This window comes from Aspergillus heteromorphus (assembly GCF_003184545.1).
Source record: "Aspergillus heteromorphus CBS 117.55 chromosome Unknown BO70scaffold_2, whole genome shotgun sequence".
Taxonomy (NCBI): Eukaryota; Fungi; Ascomycota; class Eurotiomycetes; order Eurotiales; family Aspergillaceae; genus Aspergillus; species Aspergillus heteromorphus.
This window is the reverse complement of record NW_020290407.1, coordinates 1,532,173-1,551,371: the sequence shown is the minus strand read 5'-3', so window position 1 is coordinate 1,551,371 and position 19,199 is coordinate 1,532,173. Positions and strand designations below refer to the sequence as shown.

At 52.9% G+C, this 19,199-nt stretch overlaps 7 protein-coding genes across 7 annotated transcripts; 3 read left to right on the top strand and 4 right to left on the bottom strand.

Moving 5' to 3' along the window:
* The first annotated feature begins 413 nt into the window (after window positions 1-413).
* Window positions 414-1,104, top strand: rps21 (40S ribosomal eS21 domain-containing protein). The gene is made up of 2 exons (XM_025548797.1): window positions 414-957; window positions 1,050-1,104. The coding sequence occupies exon 1, from the start codon at window positions 494-496 to the stop codon at window positions 911-913; it is 420 nt and encodes a 139-aa protein (XP_025403600.1). The 5' UTR covers window positions 414-493; the 3' UTR covers window positions 914-957; window positions 1,050-1,104.
* A 707-nt stretch (window positions 1,105-1,811) lies between these two features.
* Window positions 1,812-3,809, bottom strand: BO70DRAFT_329450 (phenylalanine--tRNA ligase subunit alpha). Its single transcript, XM_025540783.1, has 2 exons — window positions 2,273-3,809; window positions 1,812-2,191 (listed from the first exon to the last, which is right to left on the bottom strand). Exons 1-2 carry the CDS (start codon window positions 3,733-3,735, stop codon window positions 2,098-2,100), a joined length of 1,557 nt encoding a protein of 518 aa, XP_025403599.1. The 5' UTR covers window positions 3,736-3,809; the 3' UTR covers window positions 1,812-2,097.
* Window positions 3,810-8,354: 4,545 nt separating this feature from the next.
* On the bottom strand, window positions 8,355-9,111 carry BO70DRAFT_86694 (uncharacterized protein). Its single transcript, XM_025548796.1, has one exon. It carries the CDS (start codon window positions 8,879-8,881, stop codon window positions 8,411-8,413), a length of 471 nt encoding a protein of 156 aa, XP_025403598.1. The 5' UTR covers window positions 8,882-9,111; the 3' UTR covers window positions 8,355-8,410.
* Window positions 9,094-13,562, top strand: tcsC (putative two-component osmosensing histidine kinase (Bos1)). Its single transcript, XM_025542329.1, has 3 exons — window positions 9,094-9,575; window positions 9,732-13,376; window positions 13,432-13,562. Exons 1-3 carry the CDS (start codon window positions 9,342-9,344, stop codon window positions 13,456-13,458), a joined length of 3,906 nt encoding a protein of 1,301 aa, XP_025403597.1. The 5' UTR covers window positions 9,094-9,341; the 3' UTR covers window positions 13,459-13,562.
* Window positions 13,563-14,528: 966 nt separating this feature from the next.
* BO70DRAFT_86691 (uncharacterized protein) lies at window positions 14,529-14,920 on the top strand. The gene has a single exon (XM_025548795.1). It carries the CDS (start codon window positions 14,588-14,590, stop codon window positions 14,837-14,839), a length of 252 nt encoding a protein of 83 aa, XP_025403596.1. The 5' UTR covers window positions 14,529-14,587; the 3' UTR covers window positions 14,840-14,920.
* On the bottom strand, window positions 14,921-16,220 carry BO70DRAFT_410886 (uncharacterized protein; the record flags this gene model as incomplete). The annotated part of the gene is made up of 1 exon (XM_025547266.1): window positions 14,921-16,220. One exon carries the CDS (start codon window positions 16,218-16,220, stop codon window positions 15,003-15,005), a length of 1,218 nt encoding a protein of 405 aa, XP_025403595.1. The 3' UTR covers window positions 14,921-15,002.
* Window positions 16,221-16,838: 618 nt separating this feature from the next.
* BO70DRAFT_368303 (MCT family MFS transporter) lies at window positions 16,839-18,146 on the bottom strand (the record flags this gene model as incomplete). The annotated part of the gene is made up of 2 exons (XM_025544616.1): window positions 16,839-17,004; window positions 17,065-18,146. 2 exons carry the CDS (start codon window positions 18,144-18,146, stop codon window positions 16,839-16,841), a joined length of 1,248 nt encoding a protein of 415 aa, XP_025403594.1.
* Window positions 18,147-19,199: the final 1,053 nt, after the last annotated feature.

The window sequence follows — 19,199 nt, the reverse complement described above, 5'->3', positions numbered from 1 at the left end:
CATCCGCACCGCCACACCACCCAACCACACTAACCCAATCCAGATGTCCTTAGTCATCCCCAAGCCCTCGACAAACAATCACATGACCCACAACCCGCACATCGCAGAAAGTCCACGGGAATTTCACGCAACCCGTCCGCCAGTTAACCCGCCAGCGCAACCTCCGTCTTTCTCACCGTCGTCAACCTCAGACACTACCAGCCCGCCAAAATGGAGAACGAGAAGGGAGAGATCGTCGATCTGTATGTTGTCCACCGCGTTTCTGTTTTTTCTTTTTTTTTTTATCTGTGGTTTGGTCGTGGTCGTGGTCGGTGGATGGGATATGCGATTGATTGATTCTGGCCGCGGAGGTGGGAGTCAGTCATCTGTCTGTCTGTCTTTCACAAAGGGAAGAAGAAGAACAAGAAGAACCGAAATCTCAGTGTGGATGAGATATTAGAAAGAGGAGGGACACGATTATCGGGTTCAATTGAGTTGGGCTGGAGGGGAATGAATGGATGAATCACGTCCATATCCATCATCATCATCGCATATCCCGTCGTCGACTTTGACTTGGCCTTTTCCTATGACCTGGCCGAATTGCGCATTGAAATTCACCACCCACCTTCAAAACCAAAACCCCCCCGACCCCGTGCGAGAAACAGACAAGACGAGTGCTAATATTCTAATTCTCTCCAGCTACGTGCCCCGCAAGTGCAGCGCCACCAACCGCATCATCAAGGCCAACGACCACGCCTCCGTCCAGATCTCCATCGGCAAGGTTGACGAGAACGGTCGCTACACCGGCGAGAACCAGAGCTACGCTCTGTGCGGCTTCATCCGTGCCCGTGGTGAGAGCGATGACTCCCTGAACCGCCTTACCCAGCGTGACGGCTACGTCCGTAACGTCTGGTCCGCCAGCAGCCAGCGGTAAATATGGTGAAACCGTGTTTGGGTGTCTGGGGGTTATTGGTGATGGTAAGATACTTCTCCCTCCCCCAAATCTTTGGAAATTGTTTCGAGGGTTAGAAGAACGTGGGCTAATCTTTTCCCCCAATTGGGATTGGCAGGATGAGATAAGATGTACGGTGACTAAATCCAGTCACGACATCATGATATATCGAAATCTTTCTTCATGAAAAAAAGAAATCCAAAAATTTGTTCCATCAATCAATAGCCTGCATTCATCTTGCGATGCAATATTTCCTTTCATTTTTCCCCTAATGTATTCCCTCCCCAGCTCTCCCCCCCCCCTTTCTTCGCGCCCCAATTCCCCATCTCCATCTCCATCTCAAAATCTCTCCCAGTCGAGATACCGTAGTACCTACCCATTCCCATCTCATTTCTTTTCATTTCCCCTTTCCATTACCTACCATATATCTCCTACCTTCAATCCGGCACATCAAGACTTCCTCGCTCCCGGAACCGGATCGATCTGTTTAACCATAACTACTCATCCGTTCCACCCCCACGAGCGAGGAGGTACTAGAAAAGTAAATAAAATCAAAAAAAAAAAAAATGTTTACATCCGTCGCCGAATATTACGCTACCGCCTACTGAAGAGCCACTTTTGCAGTGTTGTGCACTGGGGCACAGATACGGGTGGGACATTCTCATTTCAGTTCTTTCTACTATACCTTACCTAGCTAGATAGCTAGCTCGGTACAATCAATTCAATCCTTTTTCTTTCTAGGTACATTTCTACTCCGTACAATACCATATTCTTAGTTCCTACTTTCTTCTTTCTAGTTCCTACTTTCTACTTCCTAGTTTACTTTTCTTCTTCCAGTGCAAATAGATTAACGTGATAAGTCATTCATTTGACTGACTCTGACTGTTCAATGAAATTGAAATTCTTTTGCATCTACTCATAATCGGCCCGTAATCTCGTAGTGTCTTGTCTGTCCGTCTGTCTGTCCGTCCGTCTTTTGTTGAAGTGTATGTTGGTTTGTTTGCAGCACCCTGAAAAAAGAAGAAGTGTGTCTATGTTGAATCATGATATCGAAGCTAACAAGGTCTGCCTCTGCCTCTGCCTCTGCCTCAGCGTCTGCCTACCCAATTGGTTTTTTTTTTATTGTAACCCGCACTTTATAGCACCCCGCCTGTCTAGTCTAGTATCTAGTCCTTCTCCAGACGGACGGCCGGATTGGTCTCAACGAAGTTGAGATCGACCTTGTGACCGAGCAGTTCTCGGATGTTGCTGACGCCGTACCTGGGGGAGGGGGGGATTTGTTAGTTCCTCACTCACTGCCATGTGTTGTTGATGGGTTGGGGACGGGGGAAAGGGACTTACTTGATCATGGTCGGTCTCTCCAGACTCAAACCCCAGCCGTAGACTCTCATGTTCTTGGGAAGGCCCATGGGCTCCAACATCTCCGGTCGGAACATACCGCTGTTTCCGATCTCCACCCACTTACCAAGACCAGCGTGGTAGCCGAAGATCTCCATACTAGGCTCGGTGTAGGGGTTGTAGGCGGGCTTGAAGCGGAGCTGGTGGATGCCCATCTTGGCGAAGAAGACCTCCATGAAGCCGATCAGACCACCCAGGGTGAGTCCGAAGTCGGCGATGACACCCTCGATCTGGTGGAACTCCGCCAGGTGAGTCGCGTCGACCGCCTCGTTACGGAACACCCGGTCGATACTGAAGTACCGCGCCGGACGGGGGTTGGCGGCCAGCTTGTGCAGCATGTACGTCGACACCGAGGTCGTGTGTGTGCGGAGAACCAGCCGCAGCGACTCGTCGGCGTCCCAGGGGTAGCGGTAGCCGATGGATCCGTACTTGCCGCTCTCGTGGACCTGGCGGACGTCGTCCCAGTACTGCTTGTAGTCGAGGGGCTTGGCCACCGTGGCGGCGGAGGCGGGCTGGATGGATTTCGGACGGTGGGGGTCGTTCTCGGGGTCCTCGCGGGGACGGTCGGCCACGGCCGGGTCGGCGATGTAGAAGGTATCTTGAAGGTCACGGGCGGGGTGTTGCTGGGGGACGAAGAGGGCGTCGAAGTTCCAGAAGCCCGTCTCCACGAAGCGGTTGGTGGGCATTTCCTCGAAGCCCATCTCGAAGAATATGTTGCGGAATTCCTGGCGCACCTTGTTCAGGGGGTGGAAGGCGCCGGAGGGCGTGGGGGCACCCTTGGCCTTGAAGTTGTAGGGCTTGAGCTGCGCCGTCTTCCAGGAGCCGTTCGTGAGCATCTCGGCCGTCAGGTCGGTCTCCTCCTTGACGAACTCGCGGGCAAACTTGGGGCCCTTGGAGATCTTGAAAGTGATGACCTTCTGCAGGGCGACCAGCTTGCGCCGCTTCAGGTCCGTGAGAGCCTTCTGGTCCTCCAGGCTCTGGGTGTTCTTGACCGTCAGCAACAGCTCCCGGGTCTCGTCCACGATGGTCTCGGTCGTCGCCCGCAGGAGGTCCTTGTCCTTCTTGATCCAGCCCTTCTTGAACGCATTTCCCTGTCCGATCTTGGCGTTGTCCTTTCCGACAATTCCAGGCAGTTCGCCGATCTTCAATCCGTCCAGGGCAGCGAGAACCGCCTGGAAGACCTTGGCTTCGTGGCTGCCATTCGTGGCGATCTCGTCACCTTCCGGAGTCAAGACGGCGATTTCCTTCTCAATTGTCTCGTATTCGACCATCTGCCGCGAGGCTAGACGGTCCAGCGCAGCCTTGACATTTAGTGAGGGGGTGGAGGGGAAGGCTTCGCTGGAGAGGATGGAGGCGTCGGACGCGGACAGCGTGTCCAGGATGGGGCTCGTCATATCGGTCGCCATGGTTGCGAGTCGTGAACCCCGGGGGACGGATCTGAGGAGGGTGGGGGAGTTGCAGAGGGGACCGAAGGGGAGATTGGGGGGGGGGTTCAGTCAGATACTGCTTACCTTCCGAAATTGTGACTCTTTCGGGCTCGCTCTGCGAATTCCGGCGCGCCACACCGGCCAACTGCGCCATCCCGTGACTTGGCTGCGTCGTTACCCCGCCATCCGTTTTGTCATCTCGACTCCGTACGATCGATCTATCTATATCTATCTGCTCACAGCTTAAGACTATCTATCTCCTCCGTATCTCGGAATTTAGCCCGGTCTGGTCTTTCGATTCCAGTCTCAGCCACACGTTAAGATCGGTTCCCCCCCTGATGCAGGAGATCGAGGCCGGACGCGCCATCGCCCTGGCCTTTCCAGCTAGCGGGCAGATGTTCGCATGATCTCTCCTTCAAACGATCAAGCGATCAGATCAAATGCAATGGCCAGTGTATCCGTGATGCTTTTTATACCCTGAATCAGCTCTCTTTATGGGGGGTGGAGGGGGAAATACGGAAGTGAAGGTCATAATCAACGGGGGAACAAGGCAGCCACCCGTGCAGTATATATATATATATATACCACCGCCCGCAGCATTCCAGCATCCGGAGTGCGGAGTTGAAACATACATTGGAAACCTGGAAGCCTGGAAGGAGTAAAGAATCCTGGGGTATCTTAGCTCAAGAGCTGTGGAATGAATGCTATACCATATTGACATCCAGTCAGACAGTAGGCGAGGTCTGCATTCACACTGGTCATTTCAGTTCTTAACACATGCATGGCGCCAGGTGACTGCAAATTAAGGACCCCTGACTGTCAGATGCAAAACCTGTGGCTAAGCGACTGCTGATTCGTTGCCTGTGATAACTTGGTCACAATCAAGGCCTTTCCCGGAGGGTATCCTTTTCAAGCAACAACATCCCCAGTGTGGAGGAATGTACTCCGTATAGACCATGAGTGACCACGAATAGTGACCTGACTGGACCTTGTCAGCACTAGCGAAATTTTGTCTCCCGCCCCGAGTCCCCAAGCGCAACGGCTTGGAGCACATTCCGGGGACTCCGTAAAGTGACTTTAATGAAGGTTTATCTTCTCCATGCAACTTGTTCCTCGGTTGTCCTGTCACTCGCGGTGGCTGGCAAATGGAGCGATACTGCGTCCGCTAGGCTGTCTAAGCAATTCCTAGCTCTCTCACCCAACGGTTTGGCGAGACTCAAGGTGGCTTAGTGCTGGCCATCAGTCGCGACAATAATTGGTGGCCCGGACATTTACACGTACTCCAAGCATCCGTCGATGTCACCGGGCCCGACTGTTATCTGGGAAATCTTGCTTTTGGGGGACCTTCAAGATCTCGAACATTCCGTCCCGAAGCCATACCCAGGCAGGCGAAACCATGCCAAATCTAATTTAAGGCCATTGGACAAATTCGTCACTCTCCCATCTGGCACGTCCTCCGTGGCCAATGCCGCCTGCTCTATCACTTTCGCTTGACCAAGGCTAGTCGGGATAGCCTCCATATCTGGCTACCTTCGACGGCTCTACCTGGTTACCGGCTTCCAGCTTCCAGCTGCCCGCCTACCTTGCCTCGCATGAGCGCCCCAGACAGGCCTAGCTCGACGGGGCTAGAAAAGGACGTCCGAGAATCCCTGGGCATGATTGGCCTACCCGTGGAACGGCTGGGGTCTCGCACGCGACCGTTGGGTCTGGACTAGACGCCGTCGACACCGGGCCAGTACTCCGTAGTTAACTAAGTTATGGAGCAGTAGTCAGCACGCGGTATGAAGATTACCAGCATGGCGCGTATCATCCCCCCAAATGGCCGGCATTGCGCTCGCCCGTATGTAAATCCCATACCAGCCTCCCTCTCCTCCACCCTCTCCACCATGGACGGTGAGGACCGACGCCTACGGCACGAAGCCACAACCCGAACTGGAAACAGCAGTGTGGTTATTCTAGGTTGACCCGGCAAACCGTGGGATTGGGTCCTCTAGCTGCAGTCTGCACCATCTATCTATCTAAGTAGGGGAGTCCGCGAGATCTCCGACGCCGACCAGCCGGGAAATTTCCACAGCGCACTTACTTATCCGGTAGTGCACTAAGTACTTACTTGGGGACACCGATTCATGCAGTCGACATGAAGAAAATAGGCAGCAGTTTGGTAGACTACTGGAGGTAGTCCGAAATCTACCGCGGATCTTCACGCAAACCGCGACAATACGGTTAGGCAGAACCAGCGTGGTTCTTAACTTCTTCTAGCCTGGGGGTTGATCTATTCCTTGATCATCCTCGATCAACGGCATTTGAAGTTGATGTACCGGTCACGATGGCCTGATGAGCAGCAAGCCCGTTTCCTCTTCCTGCATCCCCGGGCTGGGGCCAGGGGGGTTTTGCTTGCCCTCCGGATGCTATGCTGGCCTGCTTCCGCGAGCTGTCGCTCAAAACAGGTATTAAAGGTCGACGTGTGATAGGTAAGAATAGCCGGGGCCGACGATGCCATCTAGTTAATGATCTAACTTGCTGGAGCCACGGAAAAACGATCGCCACTAGTTCTGGAGGCGATCAGCTGGGTTCCAATCATTATTACTACACGCCGTACGGAGGAGATGGTACACCGTAGGGAAACTGGGAAGGTCAAATACGCGCGCGTGAAGGGTGCCCGTAAAAATGGAGTATCTCTGCTGCTGTCCGATACGGAGTACGTTACTATTCAGGTTGGAGTGATGCATGATCGTATTCCGGGTTGAGCTACGTCCATAGATCTCATCATTCGCAGGCTAAATGAGGCCTGTCAATTAGCGTTGACTGTCCTGGGCCAAAAACATAAGAGAAAAAAAAAAAGAAAAGAAAAGAAAAGAATAAAAAAAGGTTCGAAAAAGTTAGGGATTCAAAAAAGTACAAACCGTACCTGCCTGACTTCGATCCCAAGCAGGGATGTCTGTGCGGTACAGGAAACAAAGCCTGCAGCTCAGCAGCTCAGCAGCTCAGCAGTCGGTGGTGGGTGTGGGTGGAAGCTGTGGAAGAAAAGGGCTGAAGCGACAGCCGATCCCCGGTGTTCCCCTTATGCCCACGCACCACAGGTCTACAGTATACACGCCAAGGGCACACAAGAGTTTGGAACTGGGACATTTGGTCCCTGAGAGTGAGAACAAGGTGAGACACCACAGGGACCACTTAAACTGCTATTATTATTTCTTTGAGACATGGGTTGTTCATTAGTTCGCTCCCTCTCTGGTACAGGTAGGACCTATCTATCCAGTGGCAGTTCCCTCCAGCCAAGGAAGATGTCGCAATAAAACCAAAAAAAGCACAGCAGGAACTAACTGAAAAGACGCCAGTCTCCACCTCGAACGAGCACCGGTTCCTACTCGCTTCTCTTCTTCTCGAGACCGGAACAAAGGGTCCTATCATATGGGGGTACGTATCTGGGCGATGAAGATTGAACGCGACTTCGCATGGCGGCATCTACATCCGTACGAGATGGACGGGATATGCTGTTACAGATAGAGCCGATTGTGTATTGATATCCATTTCCCCCTTCGTAGTTCTTTTTCTTTTTTTTCGTTCTTGTCGTCAACATTGCTCTGTTTTCTTGTCCTGCGGGGTATATCAATCGGGAAATGCCCATGTCGCAGATTAAACGGCTGGAGTGAGCGGTGTCGGAGCCTGGAGGAGTCGCCAGGCACGTCCCGGCCGAGCAGCCCATTTAAACTCTACCCAGCTAGTGGTGATCCCTGGTCGGTGGTCACTGCCTCAGCCTGACCTTTGCGGCAAGCACTATTGTGTAGATAGTTCCTGGTTTCTCAGGTGTCTGTTTGAATGTTTGTCCATCATCAGGCTGATCCGTCAGCTTCTGCTCTCAAAACTCGGGTTTTGTTGCTCCCCCCTCTCCCTCCCCTCTTTAGGATGGGGTCTCAGATTGGTTTGTGACCGAGATGTTGATGTTCCCATGCAAGAAGTCAACAGAGGTATTCAAGGGGGGGGGGATAAGAATTAGAGAAGGTGTGAAATTAAAATTAAGATTTTTTTAAAGGGCAAAAAAAAAAAAAAAGAAAAAAAGAAAAAAAGGACCAGAGAGGAAGAGAGAGCCACAGATAGATAGCAGTAGCAGCAGCAGTAGGAGAGTAGCGACCGGCACAGCACCAGCACTACCAGCAGCGACCACCAACCAACAAAACCAGACCCGGATCAGAGTCCCATCCATCCAACCCCTCCCCCATCTGCCTTTCCATCCATCCTCTCCCCCGTCTCAGCTCTCACACTGCTTGCTGCTGCTGCTGCTGCTGCTGCGGGTTTCTTAGTCACCGGGATATTTATCCTTCTTCTTATTATCTAGTGCCCATTATTATTTTGACTTTGATCATTTTGGTTCTTGTTTTGACTTTCCTTCCCCCTTCACCCGGCTCCAGCTCGCTCCTGTGCAGCATCCATCTATCCATCCATCCCCCATCCACACACATCCGCCATCCACCATTCACCATCCACCCTGTCCACCGTCTCTCTTCCTCACTTTCTCGCTGACTGATCGGATCCCTCCCTGACTCTCTCCCTCTCTCTCTCCCTCGCTCGCTCGCTCGCTCTGTTTTGAGTGTTTCTAGCTCAAACAAGCAAAAGAAGACCCTTCCCCCCTTTCAGTGCTTGCTCGTCTGTCTCCTCATTCCTCCCCGCCCGACCTGGCGCTGCTCTCTTTGTCTGCTCCGAGGTCGAGTCCCATCCGTGTGGTCTCTTGGTCCTGTTCCCAAGTCCTCCTCCCCTCCCGACCACCACCACCACCCCCCCCCTGCCCACAAATCCACCGAGATCCTGGCCCTTTTTCGACCTCTCGCCCTCTCCACAAGACACCCCATGTCGTCCTAACAGAGTCGCCCCGATCATTCGTGTCAGTAACACGGCTTCCCGTCAGGTAAGTCTCGCACTCTCTCTCTCGCTCTTTCTCTCGCTGCCGGTGACCACTGCACCGCGCGGCACTATTTCCCCCCCCCCCCCCAAATCCATCCCATCCCCATCGGTTTTCTCGCTGTCCTCTGGCGCTCTCTCCTTCCGCCCTCCCTCCCCCCTCTGTGTTCGACTCTCCCGAGCCTCTCTTTCTTTTTCTTCCCTTTCCTTTTACAGCCCATCCAATCATTTCCCGACATCTGCATTTTTCCTCTTTTTCTTCCTCATTCTCCCATCTCTCCTCCGCTTACTACTACTATCGCCCCCCTCCCCCCCTTCTTCTTCCCTACCTAATCTTTCTACTCCGCTTTGATTTTACATTTTTTCTTTTTTTTTTTTTTACGCTTCTTTTTCTTCCCTTTCCTCGGCGTCCCTCTTCCCAAGTCCCATATTTTCGGAGTCGAGCCCCGTCACACCCACCCCGATAGACTTTCCCCCCTCCTATCTCCCATCCGTTTCGACGTTTTCGTCGTCCCTATCCCGCGTGTTTCTCGAATACCTGTCCTCGCCTCCACTTTTGTTTTCTCATCTTATCTTCGGCCTGGTTTCTCATGCAGCATATCGACATTTAGACCTATCTGGATCCAACAAAAATCTCTTCACGACATCCATACTTATGTCCGCTTCTGACTGAGGCGTCCTAGGGCACAATGGCTTGCGCGGACGAAACGCTCGCGGCCGCTGCTGCCATCCTGAAAGGTCTTGCGAAAGAAGCTCCTTCATCCGGCACACCTCCCTTCGAATTCGAATTCTCTCATCCCTCTGCCAATGGCTTCGACGCAAAACACACAAAACTGCCTGGAGAACCAACCTCAGCAAAGGCGGCGTTCGAACAAGAGTTGGAGGCGTTAGTCCGACGAGTCCGTCATCTGGAATTCCAAAATGTCAGTCACCACCAGTCAACCCCCAAGTCCTCTCAGTCATCTCAGTCCTCTCAGTCCTCTCTCACTCCCGACGAGAGGGGGACTGATTTCCTGTGGTCCTTTGGTCTCTCTCGTTTTTCGTCCCGTGACGGTTCTGACTCTTCTTGCCTCTCACAGCACCAAAATGCACACCTGCCCCATGGATCCAGACCTCCGGCCGTCGAACCGGAGGAGCCAGAAGCGGAGGAGGATATTGATGATGAGGACACCGACGAAGAAGATGATATAAACTCGAGGACACGTTTGGTACGCGAGGAGGACATCAGCTACCTCCGGAATCATGTTCAGAAGCAGGCGGAGGAAATAAGTTTCCAGAAGGATATCATCGCCCAAGTCCGTGATGAGTTGCTACAGCAGGAGGAGCAGACACGGCGGGCCTTGACCAAGGTGGAGAACGAGGATGTTGTCCTGCTGGAGCGGGAGTTACGCAAACACCAGCAGGCCAACGAAGCGTTCCAGAAAGCTTTACGGGAAATCGGCGGCATCATCACTCAGGTCGCGAACGGTGACCTGTCGATGAAGGTCCAGATTCACCCGCTGGAGATGGACCCCGAAATTGCCACATTCAAACGCACAATCAACACCATGATGGACCAACTGCAAGTCTTCGGTAGCGAAGTGTCGCGAGTCGCGCGAGAGGTCGGAACGGAAGGAATCCTCGGTGGCCAGGCCCAAATTACGGGGGTGCATGGTATCTGGAAGGAATTGACCGAGAACGTCAACATAATGGCCAAGAATCTTACGGATCAGGTCCGTGAGATCGCAGCGGTCACGACAGCGGTCGCCCATGGTGATCTGAGTCAGAAGATCGAAAGTCGCGCTCAGGGTGAAATCTTGGAACTTCAGCAAACCATCAACACCATGGTTGACCAACTTCGGACATTCGCAACAGAGGTCACACGTGTCGCGCGTGATGTCGGTACAGAAGGTGTTCTCGGCGGACAGGCTCAAATCGAAGGGGTACAAGGCATGTGGAACGAACTCACGGTAAATGTCAACGCTATGGCCAATAATTTGACCACGCAAGTACGGGATATCGCAACTGTCACCAAAGCGGTGGCCAAGGGTGATCTGACGCAGAAGGTGCAAGCGAACTGCAAGGGGGAGATCGCAGAGCTGAAGAATATCATCAACTCCATGGTGGACCAACTACGGCAGTTCGCCCAGGAAGTCACTAAGATTGCTAAGGAGGTCGGCACCGACGGTGTCCTCGGCGGTCAAGCTACTGTCAATGATGTGGAGGGCACATGGAAGGACCTGACTGAGAATGTCAACCGCATGGCCAACAACCTGACCACCCAGGTCCGAGAAATTGCCGATGTCACCACCGCCGTCGCAAAGGGTGATCTGACCAAGAAGGTCACCGCCAACGTTCAAGGTGAGATACTAGATCTCAAGAGCACGATCAACGGCATGGTGGACCGACTCAACACCTTCGCCTTCGAAGTCAGCAAGGTCGCTCGTGAGGTCGGCACGGATGGTACGTTGGGTGGTCAAGCCAAGGTCGACAACGTGGAAGGAAAGTGGAAGGATCTGACCGACAACGTGAACACCATGGCCCAGAACCTGACCTCGCAAGTGCGGAGTATATCAGACGTCACACAAGCCATCGCCAAGGGTGATCTTAGCAAGAAGATCGAGGTCCACGCCCAAGGAGAGATCCTGACCCTCAAGGTTACCATCAATCACATGGTGGATCGACTGGCGAAGTTTGCTACCGAGCTCAAGAAGGTCGCCCGCGACGTCGGAGTGGACGGCAAGATGGGTGGTCAGGCCAACGTCGAGGGCATTGCTGGAACATGGAAGGAGATCACGGAGGACGTGAATACGATGGCCGAGAATCTGACTTCGCAAGTACGTGCATTCGGTGAGATCACGGATGCCGCCACGGACGGTGATTTCACCAAGCTCATCACGGTCAATGCCTCCGGCGAGATGGACGAGTTGAAGCGCAAGATCAACAAGATGGTTTCGAATCTCCGAGACAGTATCCAGCGTAACACGGCTGCCAGGGAAGCCGCAGAGTTGGCGAACCGCACCAAGTCCGAGTTCCTGGCCAACATGAGTCACGAGATCCGAACGCCCATGAACGGTATCATCGGTATGACGCAGTTGACGCTGGACACGGATGATCTGAAGCCGTATACTCGCGAGATGTTGAACGTCGTGCACAACCTGGCCAACAGTCTGCTGACCATCATTGACGATATACTCGATATCTCCAAGATCGAGGCCAACCGGATGGTGATTGAGAGCATCCCCTTCACCGTGAGAGGGACTGTTTTCAACGCCCTGAAGACGCTGGCAGTGAAGGCAAACGAGAAGTTCCTGAGCCTGACCTACCAAGTCGACAACACCGTCCCTGACTATGTCATCGGTGACCCCTTCCGTCTGCGGCAGATCATCCTGAACCTGGTCGGCAACGCCATCAAGTTCACCGAACACGGAGAGGTCAAACTTACGATCTGCAAGTCTGACCGAGAGCAATGTGCCGCCGATGAATATGCGTTTGAGTTCTCTGTGTCTGATACGGGTATTGGTATCGAGGAAGACAAGCTGGACCTTATCTTTGACACCTTCCAGCAAGCGGACGGCTCGACCACGCGGCGGTTTGGTGGAACCGGTCTGGGTCTCTCCATTTCCAAACGTCTGGTGAACCTGATGGGTGGTGATGTCTGGGTCACCTCGGAGTATGGCCATGGCAGCACCTTCCATTTCACCTGTGTTGTGAAGCTGGCCGATCAATCGCTGAGCGTCATCGCATCGCAGCTGTTGCCGTACAAGAACCATCGGGTTCTCTTCATCGACAAGGGTGAGAACGGTGGCCAGGCCGAGAATGTCATGAAAATGCTCAAGCAGATCGACCTGGAGCCATTGGTCGTTCGGAATGAGGACCACGTCCCGCCCCCGGAAATCCAAGATCCCTCTGGCAAGGAGTCTGGCCATGCCTACGACGTCATAATCGTGGACTCGGTGGCCACCGCTCGACTGTTGCGGACATTCGATGATTTCAAATACGTGCCTATCGTGTTGGTCTGCCCCTTGGTCTGCGTGAGCCTGAAATCTGCTCTTGACCTCGGCATCAGCTCGTACATGACTACGCCGTGCCAGCCCATCGATCTCGGCAACGGTATGCTGCCCGCGCTCGAAGGACGTTCCACGCCCATCACCACCGACCATTCTCGCTCGTTTGACATCCTGCTTGCGGAGGACAACGATGTCAACCAGAAGCTGGCTGTCAAGATTCTTGAGAAACACAACCACAACGTGTCTGTCGTCAGTAACGGTCTCGAGGCCGTGGAAGCCGTGAAGCAGCGCCGCTACGATGTCATCCTGATGGACGTCCAGATGCCGGTGATGGGTGGTTTCGAAGCCACCGGCAAGATCCGCGAGTATGAGAGGGAGAGCGGTCTTAGTCGAACGCCGATCATCGCGCTTACGGCGCACGCCATGCTGGGTGACCGAGAGAAGTGCATCCAGGCGCAGATGGATGAGTACTTGTCGAAACCCCTGAAGCAGAACCAGATGATGCAGACAATCCTCAAATGTGCTACGTTAGGCGGTTCCCTTTTGGAGAAGAGCAAGGAGTCGCGCATCTCGAGTAGCGGTGAAATGCACCCGGTCCACCACACCAGCTCCGATGGCAAGAGCCAGCAGCGGCCGAGTCTGGAGCCGCGTGCCATCACGGCGTCAGGCAACATCAACCGCGGGAGCATCGCAAGCCCAACCGTTGAGAAGCCCGACGACCTTGCGATGGAAAGGGTAGGTTTCGTCTGGCCCCAAAGGTCTTCCCTTCATCGACTAACTAAGTTGACAGGCACTGCTGCGGTCCAATAGCTCGTGAGACGTTCTCAAGATATCCTTTCGCTTGTTTTCCTTTCATGTTTCCGAGTGGCTTCGATGCAAACCTTATACCCTATCTATTTGCGCGCCTGTAAGAAATGTTCATTGGCATGGCGACCTCTTCGTGGTCGCCGTCTCTTTTTTCACCCAATTTCTGTTCGGGGAAACGCTTCTTGCTCCTCATGTCCCACCGTACACGCCCCCCCTGACGCTGTGTTTCCCTGATTCTCGGTCGATTATCCTGCTTAGCATACGCCTGTCGCTGATAGCATTGTCGACGGCCAGCGATGGCATATCTACTTTCTCTCTTTTTTTCTCCTCATCTGCCTATATTATACGAGTGCTTGATTTCGGCTGTTACTGTCTATGCCAGTAAACCTCTGGTGTAAGTAAGGTGTTTGGCGCATGGACCACCGGCGGGGACCTTCGACATAAACCTGCGCGCAGCATGGAATGAAGACACCACTCCGAGCGAGTTCAAGCAACGCGCCGGGGAGCCAGCATCCTGCGGCCATGCTTGTGGATGGGATTCTCTTGCATATGTTGCATGCACACTTGATCTGCGTGGAATTTCTCTCTCACTTCCCTCATCATCATCATCATCATCATCATCATCATCACCACCACCATCACCATCATCTATACTCGCGTCTTCCCATCCATCAATATTCACGCATGCTTGTTGCGTCTCGAGTCAGCTTTTTTTTCATTCCGATTTGTATTGTATTTAATTTTTCCCCATTTTCCTCCAATTAGCAGATGAGTCCCTTGATTTGGGATCAGGATGCGATGCCCGAACCAGATACTACTACCACTTTTTTTTTTTTTTCCGTTTCATTTTTGACTTGACCGGTTTTCCACATATTTGGCGTGTATGAATCGACTCGACTCGGCTCGACTCGATTCCTTGACTTGACGTACCATCTGGGCGATTAGCGTCTGAGACAAAATATAAAGACTCTACCATCTACTCTACTCTACTCTACTCTACTATACTATAAGACTGTGTTAAGTGTTTGTTTTGTTTTAAAGCGATGATTTTTCTTTCTTTTTTTGATTTTAAGATATCTAGCTATACTAGCAACAAACATGTTGAACATGTGAAACCCATCCATCCATCTCCTTCCTGTATGAACCAGAATGAACCAAACAGACAAACAGACAGACAGACAGACAGACAGACAAACAAACAAATAAACAGATTTGTTCTCTTTCCAGTAGATGGATGGATAGATGGTGGGTGCCAAGACAAGACAAGACAAGACAAGACAAGACAAGACAAGACAAGCAACCAACCAAGCATCAATCAATCAATCAATCAATCATTACTCATTCCTCATGAATCATCTTCCACACACCCCGTCGCATCCACAGAGACATAAATCAGAAACAGGATCAGGAATAAGCCGCCCCAATAGACTTTTTTGGAGAAGCCAGCTGGTAAGAAAAAGGGTTGATAAATAAATCAGCCGATAAACCAACCCATCAACCAATAAACCAACCAATCAAGCAGGAAAGAAGGAAAGAAGGAAAGAAGGAAAGAAACTAGGCAGCACCAACGGTTACTAACCGCACACGCCCGGCTTGTTGCTGTTGCTGCTGCTGCTGCTGTTGCTGCAGTTGTTCACCAGCAGCAGGTAAAGTGGTGATGGCCCGCGGCACAAGCACCCTCTTGCCCTTCTTGTCTGAGAGGGTGAGGGGGGTTATTACCGCGGGCGCAGCGGTAGCAGCGGGGGCAGAAACACCTTGGGCTTGGGGTTTCTTCGTCGATGTCAAGGTGGTGAATGTCGACGGGACCTCCGATTTGGATGGCTTGGACGAAGACGAAGACGAGGATGGGAGGATGGAGATGGTGATAGAGCTCGCTTTACCATCGGCATCGCCCTGGTCATTGTTGTTGTTGTTGTTGTCGTCGTTGTCATCGATGTCATTGTCAAGACCAGCCGAGGAACTAGCTTTGGGACTGGCACTGACACTGGCACTGACACCAGCACTCGGAGACGAAGCCGTCTTCTTCCTCGTAGAAAACGAAGGAGAAGGAGAAGCCCCTCCCACTTTTCCAGAATGGATCCCGATGCTGGAGCCAGAGCCAGAGCCAGAGCCAGAGCCAGACCCAGCAGCAGCAGCAGGAGTAGCAGGAGTAGCACTAACTCCAGCAGGACCATTCCCAGTAAAAGTGACCGTGACAGCCTCAGCAAGAACCGCGTCCGTATCCCGCGGCAGAAACGGTATGTTGGCCGTGACGGTCGCCTCGACAGGTCCCCAGGTGAATTTCGCCGCGATGGGAGGGATGGTGAACCAGTCGTTTATCATGAAGGCTTTGTTGGTGGTGGTTGGGTCTGCTGCTGCTGCTTTTGCTTCGGGTTTCCCTCCTGCTGCTCCCGTTGTGGTTGCGGCTTGGTTGGGAGGGTTAGGGTTGTTGTTTGCAGCGTTGTTAAGAGGATCATTCCCCGCTGTGTTTTCTGCTGCAGTCTGCGCATTGCTTGCGGGAGGAGCAGGAGCAGGGTCAGGGACAGGGACCGGGTCACGAACAGCAATATTAATATTACCAGTGGCAGGAATGGGGAAAATGGGGAGGATGGTTACCAGACCATCGTTGTTATTGTTTTTGTTGTTGTTGGGGGCTCCTTCTCTTGCGGCGGTGGTGGCGGTGGGTTGGGTGTTGTTGCCCGGGGGTGCCGGCATGGCTGAGACGTATCTGACCAGGCTCATGAACAGGACCACGGCCATGGTCATGGTGAGGAGGGTGTTTGGGGGGTGCATTTTGAGGGTATGTGTGTGAGGGTGTGAGGGTATAGGGGGTGGATGGTGGATGGTGGATGGTGTATAATTGTTTGAGGAAAATGGATGGTTGAGACAGATAGGTTTAAGACAGATAAGTCTGAGGCAGTGATCGAGCCAAGAAAAGAAAGGTAAGAAGAGAAGGACGAAAGAAAAGTTCAGCGAGAGAATGGGGGTTGGCAAGTTTTTATAGGGCTTCGAAAAAAAAAGTGATGTGATGATTTCTCCATGTCTATGTCATTAGGGCTTTAGATAATGATAATAGCGTAACCGCTGGAAGACTATCATGATGACGCTTTTGAAAGTCTGGCAGAGGAGTCCCATAGGTACACGCCTCAAATCTTCTCGTCTTCTGACCTGGGGCGTTCTAAAGAAGAGGAATTACATTAGATGGAGAGCTTTTGAGGTAATCAACAAATGCGCGCGGGAACCGCCCCCGAAGGGGAAATGAAAACTCTGATAAGCGCGTGTCTATTAGGTATGTCCAGGCCTTGTATCGATTCGTGCATTTCATGGACCATGAGGTAATATGGTCAGCTGTCGTGCTGTAAATGTGCTCAGTATGTCGGATCGGTGTCACGTTGTAAATGGCATTTTTTTTCAGTACACCACCCATGGCTGACGCCAGCCGACGTGGATCAGCTTGGCGGACGTGACGCAGGCGAGGCCAAGCGCGTAGCAACAGGACGTGAAGGTGATCAAGCCCCAGTACTCCCCATCGCACCGCGACAGGATTTCACCTGCGATTGGGATGCCCGTTAGGGTGCTGCAGACGATTGTCAGCTATGTACATATCGGTGGCTCTGAACAAAAGCGGATGACTTACCCAAAACTGACAATCGTGTACGCGGTAGCGTAGTACCGGCCGTAGTTCTCGATCTTGCACAGCTGCGAAATGCAGACTGGCGTAAGGCTGATGTTGCTGCCGCTCGCAAACCCGAAAATAACGCAGTACACAATCATGATGGGCACGCTGTCGCCGGCAGGTAGCCACAGACAGGCGTTGCAGATGAGACATAACGCAACGGTGACGATCAGAGTGTTGAAGCGTCCGAGATAGTCGGCGACAAAACCGGGGATACCTCTGCCGAAGAACGAACCTGCGTTGAGGATCGCAAGCATCTGGTATGATAGCGTGGTGGAGACGCCGTGAGCCATGGCATACGACGATATGTAGCTGATGGGGACGAACAGGCCCCATTCGATGAAGAAGACCCCAAGCGTGGTGAGCGTGAATTTCGGGTCCCGGAAGATACGAAAATCGGGCATCATGTTCTCCTTGACGGCGGGCTTTTTGGGCAACCGCGATCTGATGAGAAGACAAGCGGCTGTGAGAGAGATGAGGCAAAGGAGAGCAATCACCCTGGTTGCCCACGCGAATCCAATCTTCGGGAACAGCGCCTCCAGGGTGAGCGGGAAGACGACACCTCCTACAGAGCCACCCGTTGCGGCCAGCCCGGTTGCAACGCCGCGTCTCTCGTTGAAGAAGTGGCCAATCGCGGCGATTGCGGGCGTGAAGATTAACGAGGCCCCAACACCCCCCGCGACGCCGATTGTTAGCATGAATTGCCAGTACTCCGAGCAGAATCCCAGGGCGATCATCATGACCATGATCAGCACGGAGCCGGCAAGGACTAAGAACCGAGGGCCTTTGGCGTCAAATACCGGTCCTATCTGGACCCCGCAGAAGAAGGTCAGACATGCATATACACCGAAAATCCACCCTGACGTTCCGGAGCTGTAGTCTGCCAGCTGATGATCCTCGATGTACGCCTGGAACGTTCCAATAGTGTTTACCAAGCCCAGGGAGCCGAAGAGACCCAGGAAACTCCCTAAGACTACTAGCCAGGCTTCGAGTCCACCTTCGGGGTAGGTGTTTCCCTCTGCATCAGTCGTTACGCGAGACATCGGGATACTGTGTGTTGAGTTGTTGGAGCTTGAAGCTCCTGATGAGGCTCTCCGAAGACCATGCTCGAGTGCTGTCTCAGGTCCCTGAGGGGGGATGGACTGTGTCCATGTATGGATGTGTTTCTCCGTGGCATCGAATGACCCCTCCCCGTGGGGTTCAGTATCACCCAGTGTATTGGACGTGGTCGTCAGTCCCTTTTCTCCGATCCCAGCAGAAATTGTATCCTGGGAACCAGTTAAGGCTGAGATGTCCTTGACTGCATGGTCTTCTCCTGCGTGGTCTATGTCTAACTTGCCAGAAGGCCTGATGTCTGTCGCCATGTTAATCGCCGTATCGGGCATGGACCGCGGTTGACTTCCCGCCAGTCTCGTCTCTCAGGCTGATCGCGGGTGATTTTTCCTTGTGTGGTCGAGGAACGGAAAGACGGAAGCCAACCAAGAAGAACGCACAAAAGCCAGAGTCCCGGGCAAAAGTTCTACATCCAAAACGAAGAGTCGACTTCAAGGCTTATGAACAACCAAAAACGAGGACACGACCACCTGACTGTACTCCGGCCTGAGAAAGGATGCAGACATGCCCGATGCAACTGTATGTGACTCAGTGACGGGGAGGAGGTGGAAGGAAAAAAAGCGAGTCTGGAACTGCAGGGTCTTTAGCGGCTGGTTAGCTCCACAGTGGAGGTTTTCCCCCTTCCTGCTCGCCTTCTTCGGTTGTCCCCTTTTTCGCCGGAATTCTTCCCATTGGACTAGCCTGCCGATGAAGTCTGCTGGCCACAGAATCAGCGTTTGTGTCTTTGGGTCTTGGGAGGAGCCTTTTCTCGGGGCCTTTGTTGAGTCCGTTCGCACCTGTTCCGTGGCGAGGTCTGGATGCGCTAAACAAGATGAGGAAGGTGGCAGGAGACGCAGTGGATAGTGGATACGTGCTCTGCAATTGGAGATGCAGGCTGGCGGGCTTGTTAGGAAATGGATTGAGTCAGAGAAACGCAAGATGGCGAGCAAGTGAAGAAGATGAGGAGTTGCAGATGCAGTTGGCAGCGAAGAACAGAAGTGGGG

Coding starts and splice junctions, on each gene's coding strand:
- rps21 (XM_025548797.1), top strand. CDS start 494: ATGGATGAATCACGTCCATATCCATCATCATCATCGCATATCCCGTCG.
- BO70DRAFT_329450 (XM_025540783.1), bottom strand. CDS start 3,735: ATGGCGACCGATATGACGAGCCCCATCCTGGACACGCTGTCCGCGTCC. Junction 2,192..2,272: donor GAGAGACCGACCATGATCAA/GTAAGTCCCTTT, acceptor CCCCTCCCCCAG/GTACGGCGTCAGCAACATCC.
- BO70DRAFT_86694 (XM_025548796.1), bottom strand. CDS start 8,881: ATGATTGGATGGGCTGTAAAAGGAAAGGGAAGAAAAAGAAAGAGAGGC.
- tcsC (XM_025542329.1), top strand. CDS start 9,342: ATGGCTTGCGCGGACGAAACGCTCGCGGCCGCTGCTGCCATCCTGAAA. Junction 9,576..9,731: donor GTCATCTGGAATTCCAAAAT/GTCAGTCACCAC, acceptor TGCCTCTCACAG/CACCAAAATGCACACCTGCC. Junction 13,377..13,431: donor ACGACCTTGCGATGGAAAGG/GTAGGTTTCGTC, acceptor CTAAGTTGACAG/GCACTGCTGCGGTCCAATAG.
- BO70DRAFT_86691 (XM_025548795.1), top strand. CDS start 14,588: ATGAACCAGAATGAACCAAACAGACAAACAGACAGACAGACAGACAGA.